The sequence below is a fragment of the Tachyglossus aculeatus genome, chromosome 4, assembly GCF_015852505.1.
Source record: "Tachyglossus aculeatus isolate mTacAcu1 chromosome 4, mTacAcu1.pri, whole genome shotgun sequence".
NCBI classification, from domain to species: Eukaryota; Metazoa; Chordata; class Mammalia; order Monotremata; family Tachyglossidae; genus Tachyglossus; species Tachyglossus aculeatus.
The window spans coordinates 107,447,620-107,459,429 of record NC_052069.1 but is presented as its reverse complement, the minus strand read 5'-3'; the positions used below and the strand labels follow the sequence as shown (position 1 = coordinate 107,459,429).

General features: G+C 46.7%; 1 protein-coding gene across 1 annotated transcript; it reads left to right on the top strand.

The window, feature by feature from the left end:
- The first annotated feature begins 4,889 nt into the window (after positions 1-4,889).
- On the top strand, positions 4,890-10,507 carry DNLZ (DNL-type zinc finger). Its single transcript, XM_038745667.1, has 3 exons — positions 4,890-5,063; positions 7,300-7,439; positions 10,222-10,507. Exons 1-3 carry the CDS (start codon positions 4,890-4,892, stop codon positions 10,388-10,390), a joined length of 483 nt encoding a protein of 160 aa, XP_038601595.1. The 3' UTR covers positions 10,391-10,507.
- The last annotated feature ends 1,303 nt before the right edge of the window (positions 10,508-11,810 follow it).

Here is an 11,810-nt window from a genome sequence, read left to right as displayed (position 1 = left end):
TAGTGCCCTGCTCTGCACACCGTAAGCACTCAGTAAATACCACTGATTGACTAAGCATGTGGTGTGGAGAGGGAGGCATTTTATTCACTCCAAACCAAATTGCATGGCTGGGAGATGATCAGAGTCTCAGTGCTGGTATTTCCTGCTGTCACCCAACACACGCAAACTGGTTCCAGGATCGGTGCCGTGAGAGTGAAGACCAGAATGAGGCTGCTGAGTCACGCAAAATTTATTCCACGTGGCCAACTGAACTTTCTTTTCAGGAGAAATACACTTATTTTAGTTTGGTGCCCCGCGTCCTCTCAAACTGAAGCTTCCAGCTCGGCAGGAATGCAATTATTTAGTTTCTCACACGTGATGAAGTGCCTGGTTCCTGCCCACAGACACTTCTCATTCAGGGGGTGCTCACTGGGTGTCAGCACCTGAAGCGATGCATCGAAGTAGCAGCTGCTGCCATCTCTACTGTTACCTCCTGATGAATGGGTTGATTTTTCCTTCCTGGAGATGTTGAGTTTGGTAGCTGTGTACCATGCTCTTCGCATGTGAGCTCTTCATAGATTCATTCATTCAATCATATTTATTGAGCGCTTACTGTGTGCAGAGCACTGTACTAAGCGCTTGGGAAGGACAAATCGGCAACATATAGAGGCGATCCCTACCCAACAACGGGCTCACAGTATAGAGGGGGGAGACAGACCACAAAACAAGTAGAGAGGTATCAATACCATCAAAATAGATAAATAGAATTGTACATATATACACATCATTAATAAAATAGAGTAATAAATATGTACAAATATACACACGAGCTGTGGGGAGGGGATGGGGGAAGGGCAGAGGGAGGGAGTGGGGGTGGTAGGAAGGGGAGGAGGGGCAGAGGAAAAAGGGGGGCTCAGTCTGGGAAGGCCTCCTGGAGGAGGTGAGCTCTCAGTAGGGCTTTGAAGGGAGGAAGAGAGCCAACTTGGCGGATGGGCAGAGGGAGGGCATTCCAGGCCAGGGGGATGACATGGGCCGGGGGTCGACGACGGGACAGGCGAGAACGAGGCACGATGAGGAAGTTAGAGGCAGAGGAGCGGAGGGTGCGGGCTGGGCTGGAGAAGGAGAGAAGGGAGGAGAGGTAGGAAGGGGCGAAGTGATGGAGAGCTTTGAAGCCAATAGTGAGGAGTTTTTGTTTCATGCGAAGGTTGATAGCAACCACTGGAGATTTTTGAGGAGGGGAGTGACGTGCCCAGAGTGTTTCTGTAGAAAGATAACCGGGCAGCAGAGTGAAGTATAGACTGAAGTGGGGAGAGACAAGAGGATGGGAGATCAGAAAGGAGGCTGATGCAGTAATCCTGTCGGTTTAGGATGAGAGATTGAACCAACAAGGTGGCAGTTTGGATGGAGAGGGAAGGACGGATCTTTGTTGTGAAGGTGAGAATGGCAGGCTATGGTGACAGATTGGATGTGTGGGGTGAATGAGAGAGTGGAGTCAAGGATGGAACCAAGGTTGCGGGCTTGTGAGATGGGAAGGATGGTAGTGCCGCACCAAGTGATGGGAAAGTCAGGGAGAGGACAGGGTTTGGGAGGGAAGATGAGGAGCTCAGTCTTGGACATGAGTTTTAGGTGGCAGGCGGACATCCACCTAAGGTGGATGTCCTGAAAGCAGGAGGAGATATGAGCCTGGAGGAAGGGAGAGAACAGGGGAGATGTTGTGTGGCTAATTTCTTAGCTGGCGAGACTCTCCTAAATCGGCAAGGTTTGCTGCCACTTGGGTCAATAATTTCTGATGAAGATGATTGTGGAATTTAAGTGCTTACTATGTGCCAGGCACTGTACTGAGCACTGGAGTGGATACAAGATCATTGGGTCCACAGTCTAAATAGGAGGGGGCACAGGTATTGAATCCATATTCTGCAGCTGAGGGAACTGAAGCACAGGGAAGTGAAGTATGTTTATTCAATCATATTTATTGAGTGCTTACTGTGTGCAGAGCATTGCATTAAGCATTTGGCACACCTCCTCCAAGAGGACTTCCCAGGCTAAGCCCCCTTTTCCTCAGTTCCCCTTCTGTTCCCCGTCACCTGGACTCGATCCCTTTGCTCTTCTGCCCCTCTCCGCCCCACAGCACTTATGTAAATATGAATATTATCTATAATTCTATTTGTTTATGCTGATGCCTGTTGTTTTGATGTTTGTCTTCCCCGCCCCCAAACTGCAAGCCCATTGTGAGCAGAGATTGTCTCTCTTTATTGTTGTATTGTATTTTCCAAGCCCTTAGTATAGTGCTCTGCACAAAGTAAGCACTCAGTAAATATGATTGAATGAATGAACTTGGGAGAGTACAGTATAACAATAGACACAATCCCTGCCTTGCCTATGGTCACATAGTGGGTAAGCAGTGGAGGCAGGATTAGAATCCAGGTCCTTTGAATCCAAGCCTGTGCTCTTTCCACTAGCCTACACTGCTTCCCATTTTTATGGGGGAGAAGGTGTGGTTTGAGGGGATCTCAATTCTGTCTGCCTTCATGAACATATGTGTATGTATATATATATATATATATATAAATATATACAATTCTCTCTCTATATATCATCTGTTTACTTGTTTTGATGTGTATGTATCTATAATTCTATTTATTTTGATGTCTGTTTACTTATTTTGATATCTGTCTCTCCCTGTCAAGACTGTAAACCTGGTTTGGGCAGGGATCATCTCCCTTTATTGCTGAATTGTAATAACAGTGATGGTGTTTGTTAAGCGCTTACTATGTGCCAAGTACTGTTCTAAGCGCTGGGGTAGATACAATGTAGTGAGGTTGTCCCACGTGGGGCTCACGGTCTTTAACCCCATTTTACTGATGAGGTAACTGAGGCCCAGAGAAGTGAAGTGACTTGCCCAAAGTCACACAGCAGACAAGTGGTGGAGGCGGAATTAGAACCCACGGCCACTTCTAAGCCCGGGCTTGTTCCACTAAGCCATGCTGCTTGTTCTTTCCAAGCGCTCAGTATGGTGTGAGCCTGTTGTTAGGTAGGGATTGTCTCTGTTTCTGAATTGTACTTTACAAGGGCTTAGTAGGTGCTCTGCACACCATAAGTGCTCCATAAATAGGAAAGGGAAGGGAAAAAGGAAGAAAGAAAGAAGAAGGAAAGGAAGAAAGAAAGAAAGAAAGAAAGAAAGAAAGAAAGAAAGAAAGAAAGAAAGAAAGAAGAAGGAAGGAAGAAAGAAAGAAGAGGGAAAGGAAGGAAGAAGGAGGGGAAGAAAGAAAGAAAGAAGAAGGAAGGGAAGAAAGAAAGAAGGAAAGGAAGAAAGAAGGAAAGAAGAAGGAAAAGGAAGAAAGAAAGAAGAAAGGAAGGAAGAAAGAAAGAAAGAAGAGAGAAAGGAAGAAAGAAAGAAGAGGGAAAGGAAGAAAGAAAGAAGGAAGGGAAGAAAGAAAGAAAGAAGAAGGGAAGAAAGAAAGAAGAAGGAAAGGAAGAAAGAAGGAAAGGAAGAAAGAAAGAAGAAGGAAAGGAAGAAAAAAAGAAGGAAAGGAAGAAAGAAGGAAAGAAGAAAAGGGAGAAAGAAAGAAGAAGGAAGGGAAGAAAGAAAGAAGAAGGAAAGAAAGGAAGAAGGAAAGGAAGAAAGGAAAAAAGAAAAGAAGGAAGGGGAGAAAGAAAGAAGAAGGAAGGGAAGAAAGAAAGAAGGAAAGGAAGAAAGAAGGAAAGGAAGAAAGAAGGAAAGAAAGAAGGAAAGAAAGAAAGAAAGAAAGAAAGAAAGAAAGAAAGAAAGAAAGAAAGAAAGAAAGAAAGAAAGAAGGAAAAGAAAGAAGGAAAGAAAGAAGGAAAGGAAGGAAGAAGGAGGGGAAGAAAGAAAAAGAAGAAGGAAGGGAAGAAAGAAAGAAGGAAAGGAAGAAAGAAGGAAAGAAGAAGGAAAAGGAAGAAAGAAAGAAGAAAGGAAGGAAGAAAGAAAGAAAGAAGAGAGAAAGGAAGAAAGAAAGAAGAGGGAAAGGAAGAAAGAAAGAAGGAAGGGAAGAAAGGAAGAAAGAAGAAGGAAGGGAAGAAAGAAAGAAGAAGGAAAGGAAGAAAGAAGGAAAGGAAGAAAGAAAGAAGAAGGAAAGGAAGAAAGAAAGAAGGAAAGGAAGAAAGAAGGAAAGAAGAAAAGGGAGAAAGAAAGAAGAAGGAAGGGAAGAAAGAAAGAAGAAGGAAAGAAAGGAAGAAGGAAAGGAAGAAAGGAAAAAAGAAAAGAAGGAAGGGAAGAAAGAAAGAAGAAGGAAGGGAAGAAAGAAAGAAGGAAAGGAAGAAAGAAGGAAAGGAAGAAAGAAGGAAAGAAAGAAGGAAAGAAAGAAAGAAAGAAAGAAAGAAAGAAAGAAGGAAAAGAAAGAAGGAAAGAAAGAAAGAAAGAAAGAAAGAAGGAAAAGAAAGAAGGAAAGAAAGAAAGAAAGAAAGAAAGAAAGAAAGAAAGAAAGAAAAAGAAGGGAAGGAAGGAGAGGGGGGAGGAAGGAAGGAGGGAAAGAAAAGAAAGGACAGGGAGGGAGGAAGGAGAGGAGGGAGGAAGGGAGAGAGGAAGGGAGGAAGGAGGGGAAGGAAGGAGAGGGAGGGAGGGAGGGAGGAAAGAGGGAAAGGAAAGAAAGGACAGAGAAGGAGGAAGGAAAGGAGGGAGGGAGGGGGAAGGAAGGAAAGGAGAGGGAGGGAAAGGAAAGAAAGGAAAGGAGGGAGGGAGGGAGGGAGGGAGGAAGGGAAGGAGAGGGAGGGTGGCGAGGAGAGTAAGGCGGGAGCGGCCAGCAGGTGGCGCTGGCGGGGCGGGGCGCGGCGCGGCGCGGCGCGGCGGCGGGCGAGGTGGTAAAGCGGCGTTGCCGGGCAAGGTCGTAAAGCGGCGTTGCCGGGCGACCGGCGGTCCGGGCCCCGACCTGGTTGCGCAGTGAGAGGCGGGGATGCTGCGGGCCGCCCTGCTGCGGGCCGGGCGGTGCTGCCGGCGGGGGCTCCGGCGGGGGGGGCTGGGGGGGGCCCGGGGGGCGGGGGGGGGGCCGCGCCCGCCGGGCCTGGGGGCCGCGGAGCCCCGCGGGGGCCCGGGCAGCACGCGCTACGGACTCGTCTACACCTGCAAGGTGCCCCCAGGCACACCCTCCACCCCCCCCCCCCCCCCCAGTAACGCTCAGCATGGTCAGGGGAGTCGGTAGGCGCTCCCCAGGGGCGTCGGGTGGGCCCACGGGGGGCTCAAGTTCTCCCTCCCCATTTGACAGATGAGGGCACTGAGGCCCGGAGAAGTCGGTAATAATAATGGTAATTGGGGTGTTTGTTTAGCGCTTAGAGAAGCAGCGTGGCTTAGTGGAAAGAGCCCGGCCTTTGGAGTCAGGGGGCATGGGTTCCTTTCAGTCGTATTGACTGAGCGCCTACTGTGTGCAGAGCACTCGACTAAGCGCTCGGGAAGGACAAGTTGGCAACGTGAGTTGCCATTCGGGTTCGAATCCCGGCCCCTCCAGCTGTCAGCCGTGTGACTTGGGGCAAGTCACTTCACTTCTCCGGGCCCCAGTTCCCTCATCTGTAAAATGGGATGAAGACTGTGAGCCCCCCCGTGGGACAACCTGATCTCCCTGTAACCTCCCCAGAGCTTGGAACAGTGCTTTGCACATAGCGGACGCTTAATAAATGCCATTACTATAATTATTATTATTCCTCCCCATTTTACAGATGAGGTAACCGAGGCCTGGAGAAGTTAATAACAACGATAATGGGGGGGTGTGTTAAGCGCTTACAACAGGGTGTCAAGCACTGTTCCAAGCGCTGGGGAAGAGACAAGGTCATCGAGTTGGCCCACGTAGGGCTTACAGTCTCAGCCCCCATTTTACAGATGAGACGATAACTGAGGCCCGGAAAAGTTAATAATAATAATGATAATTGGGGTATTTGTTAATCACTTACTAGGTGCCAAGCACTGTTCTAAGCGCTGGGGGAGAGACAAGGTCATCAGGTTGTGCCACGTGGGGCTCACGGTCTTCATCCTCATTTTACAAATGGGGGAACTGAGGCCCAGAGAAGTTAATGCTAATAATAGTTGTGGTATTTATTAAACACTTACTATGTGCCAGGCATTGTTCTAAGCGCTGGGGGAGATGCAAAGTCATCAAGTTGTCCCACATAGGGCTTACAGTCTCAATCCCCATTTTACAGATGAGGGAACTGAGGCCTAGAGAAGTTAATACTAATAATAGTTGTGGTTTTTATTAAATGCTTACTATGTGCCAGGCACTGTTCTAAGCGCTGGGGGAGATGCAGAGTCATCAAGTTGTCCCACATAGGGCTTACAGTCTCAATCCCCGTTTTACAGATGAGGGAACTGAGGCCCAGAGAAGTTAATAACAATAATAATAATAACTGTGGTGTCTGTTAAGTGCTTACTATTTGCCAAGCACAGTTCTAAACACTGGGATAGAGACAAGGTCATCAGGTCATCCCACGTGAGGCTCAGAGTCTCAGTCCCCATTTTGTAGATAAAGTAACTGAGGCACAGAGAAGAAAAGTGAGTTAATGATAATAATGGTACTTGTTAAACACTTACTATGCACCAAGCACTGTACTAAGCGCTGGGGGAGATTCAAGCATTTTGGTTTGGACGCAGCCCCTGTCCCATGTGGGGCTCACAGTCTCAATCCGTACTTACAGATGAGGTAACTGAGGCACAGAGAAGTAAAGGGACTAACCCAAGGTCACACCGTAGACGTGTGGCGGAGCCGGGATTAGAACCCAAGACTTTCCGACTCCCAGGCTTGTGCTGTATTCACTACACCATGCTGCTTCTCTTTGGTGATGGGACTATGTGTTTTGAGAAGGTAGAAAGATGATTTTTGTGGCACCTGTTAAACGCTCACAGCACTTGGCAGTGTACTGAGCACTGGGGTAGTTACAGACAGGTCCCACATAGTAATAATTTTGGTGCTTAAGTGCTTACTATGTGCCAAGCACTGTTCTAAGCGCTGGGGTAGATACAAGTTAATCAGGTTAGACACAGTCCCTGTCCCACGTGGGGCTCAACACCCTCCATCCCTTTTTCCAGATGAAGTTGCTGAGTCCCAGAGAAGTGAAGTGACTTATCCAAGTACACACGGCAGACGTGTGGCGGAGCAGGGATTAGAACCCAGGTTCTTCTGATTCCCAGACCCGTGCTCTATCCACCAAGCCACCTCGGCTTCTCAAAAAATTTGGGCAAGGCGAAGGCAGGATGCTTTTGGGGGAGACGGAGAGACAAGGGCGACCCTGGGGCACCGCAGAGGTGAGGGGCGGCGAGGTTGGGCGTGCGAGTTGAAGGCCCTGACGTGCAATCTGATATATTCCTTTTTTTTTCAGGTCTGTTGGACCAGGTCCACCAAAAAGATTTCCAAGGTAGCGTACCACAACGGGGTGGTGATAGTTACCTGCCCGAAGTGCCGGAATCACCACATCATTGCAGACAACTTGGGCTGGTTTTCGGATCTGGATGGGAAAAAGTAAGTTCTCAATCAATCAATCAATCAATCGTATTTATTGAGCGCTTACTGCGTGCAGAGCACTGTACTGAGCGCTTGGGAAGTCCAAGTTGGCTTCACATAGAGACAGTCCCTATCCAACAGCGGGCTCACAGTCTGAAAGGGGGAGACGGAGAACAAAACCAAACATACTAACAAAATAAAATAAATAGAATAGATTCTCCTCTCCGTGTAAATTACGAGACAACGTGCCAGTCTGTTAAGTTAAATAATACAGTCCTCTGGAAATCATCATCATCAATCGTATTTATTGAGCGCTTACTATGTGCAGAGCACTGTACTAAGCGCTTGGGAAGTACAAATTGGCAACATATAGAGAAATGAGCAAGCGCTAGTGTTTTTTAGCAAATCTCGTGTTGGAGCCTATTAACTAGTCTGCATTATCAATCAATAAATCGTATTTATTAGCTAAATTTATTATTTAGCTAATAATTTGGAACAACAGCAATGTTAGTCATTCATTCATTCATTCAGTCGTGTTTATGGAGCGCTTACTGTGTGCAGAGCACCGTACTAAGCGCTTGGGAAGTCCAAGTTGGCAACATATAGAGACAGTCCTTACCCAACAGTGGGCTCACAGTCTAGAAGGGGGAGACAGAGAACAAAATCAATCAATCGTATTTATTGAGCGCTTACTGTGTGCAGAGCACTGTACTAAGCGCTTGGGAAGTACAAGTTGGCAACATATAGAGGCGGTCCCTACCCAACAGCGGGCTCACAGTCTAGAAGGGGGAGACAGAGAACAAAACAAAACATACTAACAAAATAAAATAAATAGAATAGATATGTACAAGTAAAATAAATAGAGTAATAAATATGTACAAGCATATATACTTATACACAGGTGCTGTGGGGAAGGGAAGGAGGTAAGATGAGGGGGATGAAGGGGGGACGAGGGGGAGAGTAAGGAAGGGGCTCAGTCTGGGACAAAACAAAACATATTGACAAAATAAAATAATAAATAGAATAAACGTACAAGTAAAATAAATAATAATGATAATAATAATAAATAAATAAATAGAGTAGTCAAATTGGGACGAATGATAACGCACCTTCCAATTTCACATTTTCTTTTTCCCCGGCAAATTAAACAAATTCCGGACTTTCTGTTTGTTTTGGGTTGGTACCGTGCCCGTGGTTCTTGGGTGTCCTCCGTTGTATCTTCCCAAGCCCTTAGCATGGTGCTCTGCAGAGTAAGTGCACAGTAAATGCCCTTTATTCAGTGGGCTTGAGGTGGAAAGTTTGTGACGGTTAGTTGTGAAAGTGTAGAAGTTTTGGGGTTTTTTGTTTTGTTTCGGTTTTGTTTCTTTGTGGTACTTGTTAAGCGCTTTCTCCGTACCAGGCAATGTACTAAGCGCTGGGATAGATGCAAAATAATGAGGTTTGACACAGGACCAGTCCCACACCTAGGACTCACAGGCTAAATCGAAACGGAGGAGTTGTTAATCCCCAGATGAGGTAACTGAGTCACAGAGAAGTTAAGTGACTTGCCCAAGGTCACACAACATCATCATCATCATCATCAATCGTATTTATTGAGTGCTTACTGTGTGCAGAGCACTGTACTAAGCGCTTGGGAAGTACAAATTGGCAACATATAGAGACAGTCCCTGCCCAACAGTGGGCTCACAGTCTACAAGCCAATGGCCCAGGATTCAGAGGACTTGGGTTCGAATCCCGGCCCTGCGACTTCTCTGTGACCTTGGGCAAGTCACTTAACTTCTCTGTGACTCAGTCACCTCATCTGGAAAATGGGGGATAACACTGTAAGCCCCATGTGGGACATGGACTGTGATTAACTTGATTAGCTTTCATCCACCCTGGCACCCAGTTAGAGAAGCAGCGTGGCTCAGTGGAAAGAGCCCGGGCTTGGGAGTCAGAGGTCATGGGTTCTAATCCCGGCTGCACCACTTATCAGCCGTGTGACTTTGGGCAAGTCACTTCACTTCTCTGGGCCTCAGTGACCTCATCTGGAAAATGGGGATTAAGACTGTGAGCCCCACGTGGGACAACCTGATTACCTTGTATTTCCCCCAGCGCTTAGAACAGTGCTTGGCACATAGTAAGCGCTTCACAAATACCAAATTATTATTATTATCACAGTGCCCGGCACAGGGAAAGCACTTAATGAAGACCGTTAAAAAAATGGCAGAGTCATCATCAGTCGTATTTATTGATCATCAGTCGTATTTATTGAGCGCTTACTGTGTGCAGAGCACTGTACTAAGCGCTTGGGAGGTACAAGTTGGCAACATATACAGACAGTCCCTACCCACCAGTGGGCTCACAGTCTAAAAGAAAGTCGGAATTAGAACTCAGGTACTTTGAATCCCAGGCCCGTGCCTAGGCTTTGCGGCTTCATGTTCTCAGAGAGATTCAATACGTGGTAGGGCATAGTGTTTGAGATATCCACAAAGGCTAATCGCTGTATTTTTTTTGTCCCTGATTTAATTTGTTAATTTGTTGAAGCCCCTTACCTCCAATCGACCCCTACCTACTCTTCATGAGTGTATCTTTCAGTTTGCTAGTGTGAATTGGGTCGTGATTTTGCAGCAGCCGAACAAAGTACATCATCAGTGGTATGTACTTAGTACCTGCTGTGTGCAGAGCACCGTATTAAGTATTTGGGAGAGTTCAAAAGCCCAAATAGGCACAACTCTCAGATCATTTCTGACAGTTCCACGTCAAGGAAAGCGCAGCGAATCTTGCAATATTTAACTTTCAAAAACTTTTTATCGTTAAGGAATATTGAAGAAATTTTGGCAGCCAAAGGGGAGAAGGTGAGGCGCGTGGCCAGCGAGGAAGCTTTGGAATTAGTTTTGGACACTGCCGCAGCTAAAGATTCGAGTTGTTCCTCTGAGGAAGAAAATGGCAAAAGCCTCACAGAAGCCATTAAGAAGGACCAACAGTGATCAGACGGATTTTTTTTTTTTAAATCTTGTTGCTTACACAGAAAGAGAATGTTGCTGGGGTTTCTTTCATTTGTGAGTATGTTTTATAAATAAAAATAGCTCGTCTTGATAATTGAAGAATAATTCTGGTTGCCCTGCCTAATTTACTCATTAGATGTGGAGGTTCTATTTTCCCACAGCACATTTCAACCCACTTTTTTTTTTTATGGCTGACCTATGCCAATTAGAGAAGAACTCATTAAGTTGGTTGAAGTGAATGATCTGCTGAATTCGTATTTTAAATATTAAAAGTGTAGGCACGGCAGGGGAGTTATTTGGGCCTAGGAATTAACTTGTTTTGGTATGTTAGGTCTTGAGGGAGCGGGCCTGGTGTTTTTTGCACTGGTCTCTGTCAGGCTTCTGATTTGTAGGATGAATATTATCCTTTGTTTTTTTCCTCTCAGCGACTCTCCTTTCCGCAGCCATGCGTCTCCGCTGCTCGCTCCCTCCTTCGTCCCCCTCGTTTAACCCTGCACCCTTCCCCGGGGTGGGTAAGAGGGACTGGAATTTGGTGCAGAATCCAGGGAGGGGGACGGGGTCTTGAGCATTCGCTGGGAATTTTACAGAGGGGAAGGGAAAGGAGGGAACTGGGGGCTGAGTATCTTTGGGAAAGGGGGGTCTTTTCTCTTACCCTTTCTTACACTGAACTAACCCTCTTTTTTGCAAACTCCACCCGGCAACTTCCCACCTCCTCATTTCTCCCATCAGTCATCCAATCGATGGTATTTATCGAGTGCTTCCTTGGTGTAGAGCACCGTACTTGGGAGAATGTGATAGAATTAGTAGAAATGTTGCCTGCCCACAGGGAGTTTACATCCTTTTGCGTACTGGCCTCAGTGGTTCCTGAGTCTTTTGTCCATTTGTCCCCAGATGCCTCCACCCGCCTCCCTGTCTCTTCCCAACGTTCCCTACGTCTTCCTCACCCTCCTCCAGACCCTGAAAGACATTCTAGAGGTGGGTGGACAGCAACCTCCTTGCTTGATTTCAACCTCCCACTCCCTGTCAAAAAACAAAGAGCAAACCCTGGAAGCAGCATGGCCTAGTGGAAGGAGCCCGGGCCCGGGAGTCGGGATTTGGGCTCTAATCCTGGCTCTGCCACTTGTCTGCAGTGTGACCTTGGACAAGTCACTTAACTTCACCGTGACTCTGTTACGTCATCTGTAAAATAGAGATTAAGAGTGTGAGCCCCACGGGGGACACGGACTAGGTCAAACCCTGTATGTGCCTTAGTGCTTAATACACTGCCTGGCTCAAATAATAAAAATAATAATTATGGTTTTGGTTAAGCACTTACTATTTGGCAGGCACTGTACTAAGTGCTGGGGAGGGGTACAAGCAGATTGGGTTGGACACAGTCCCTCTCCCAAATGGGACTCACAGT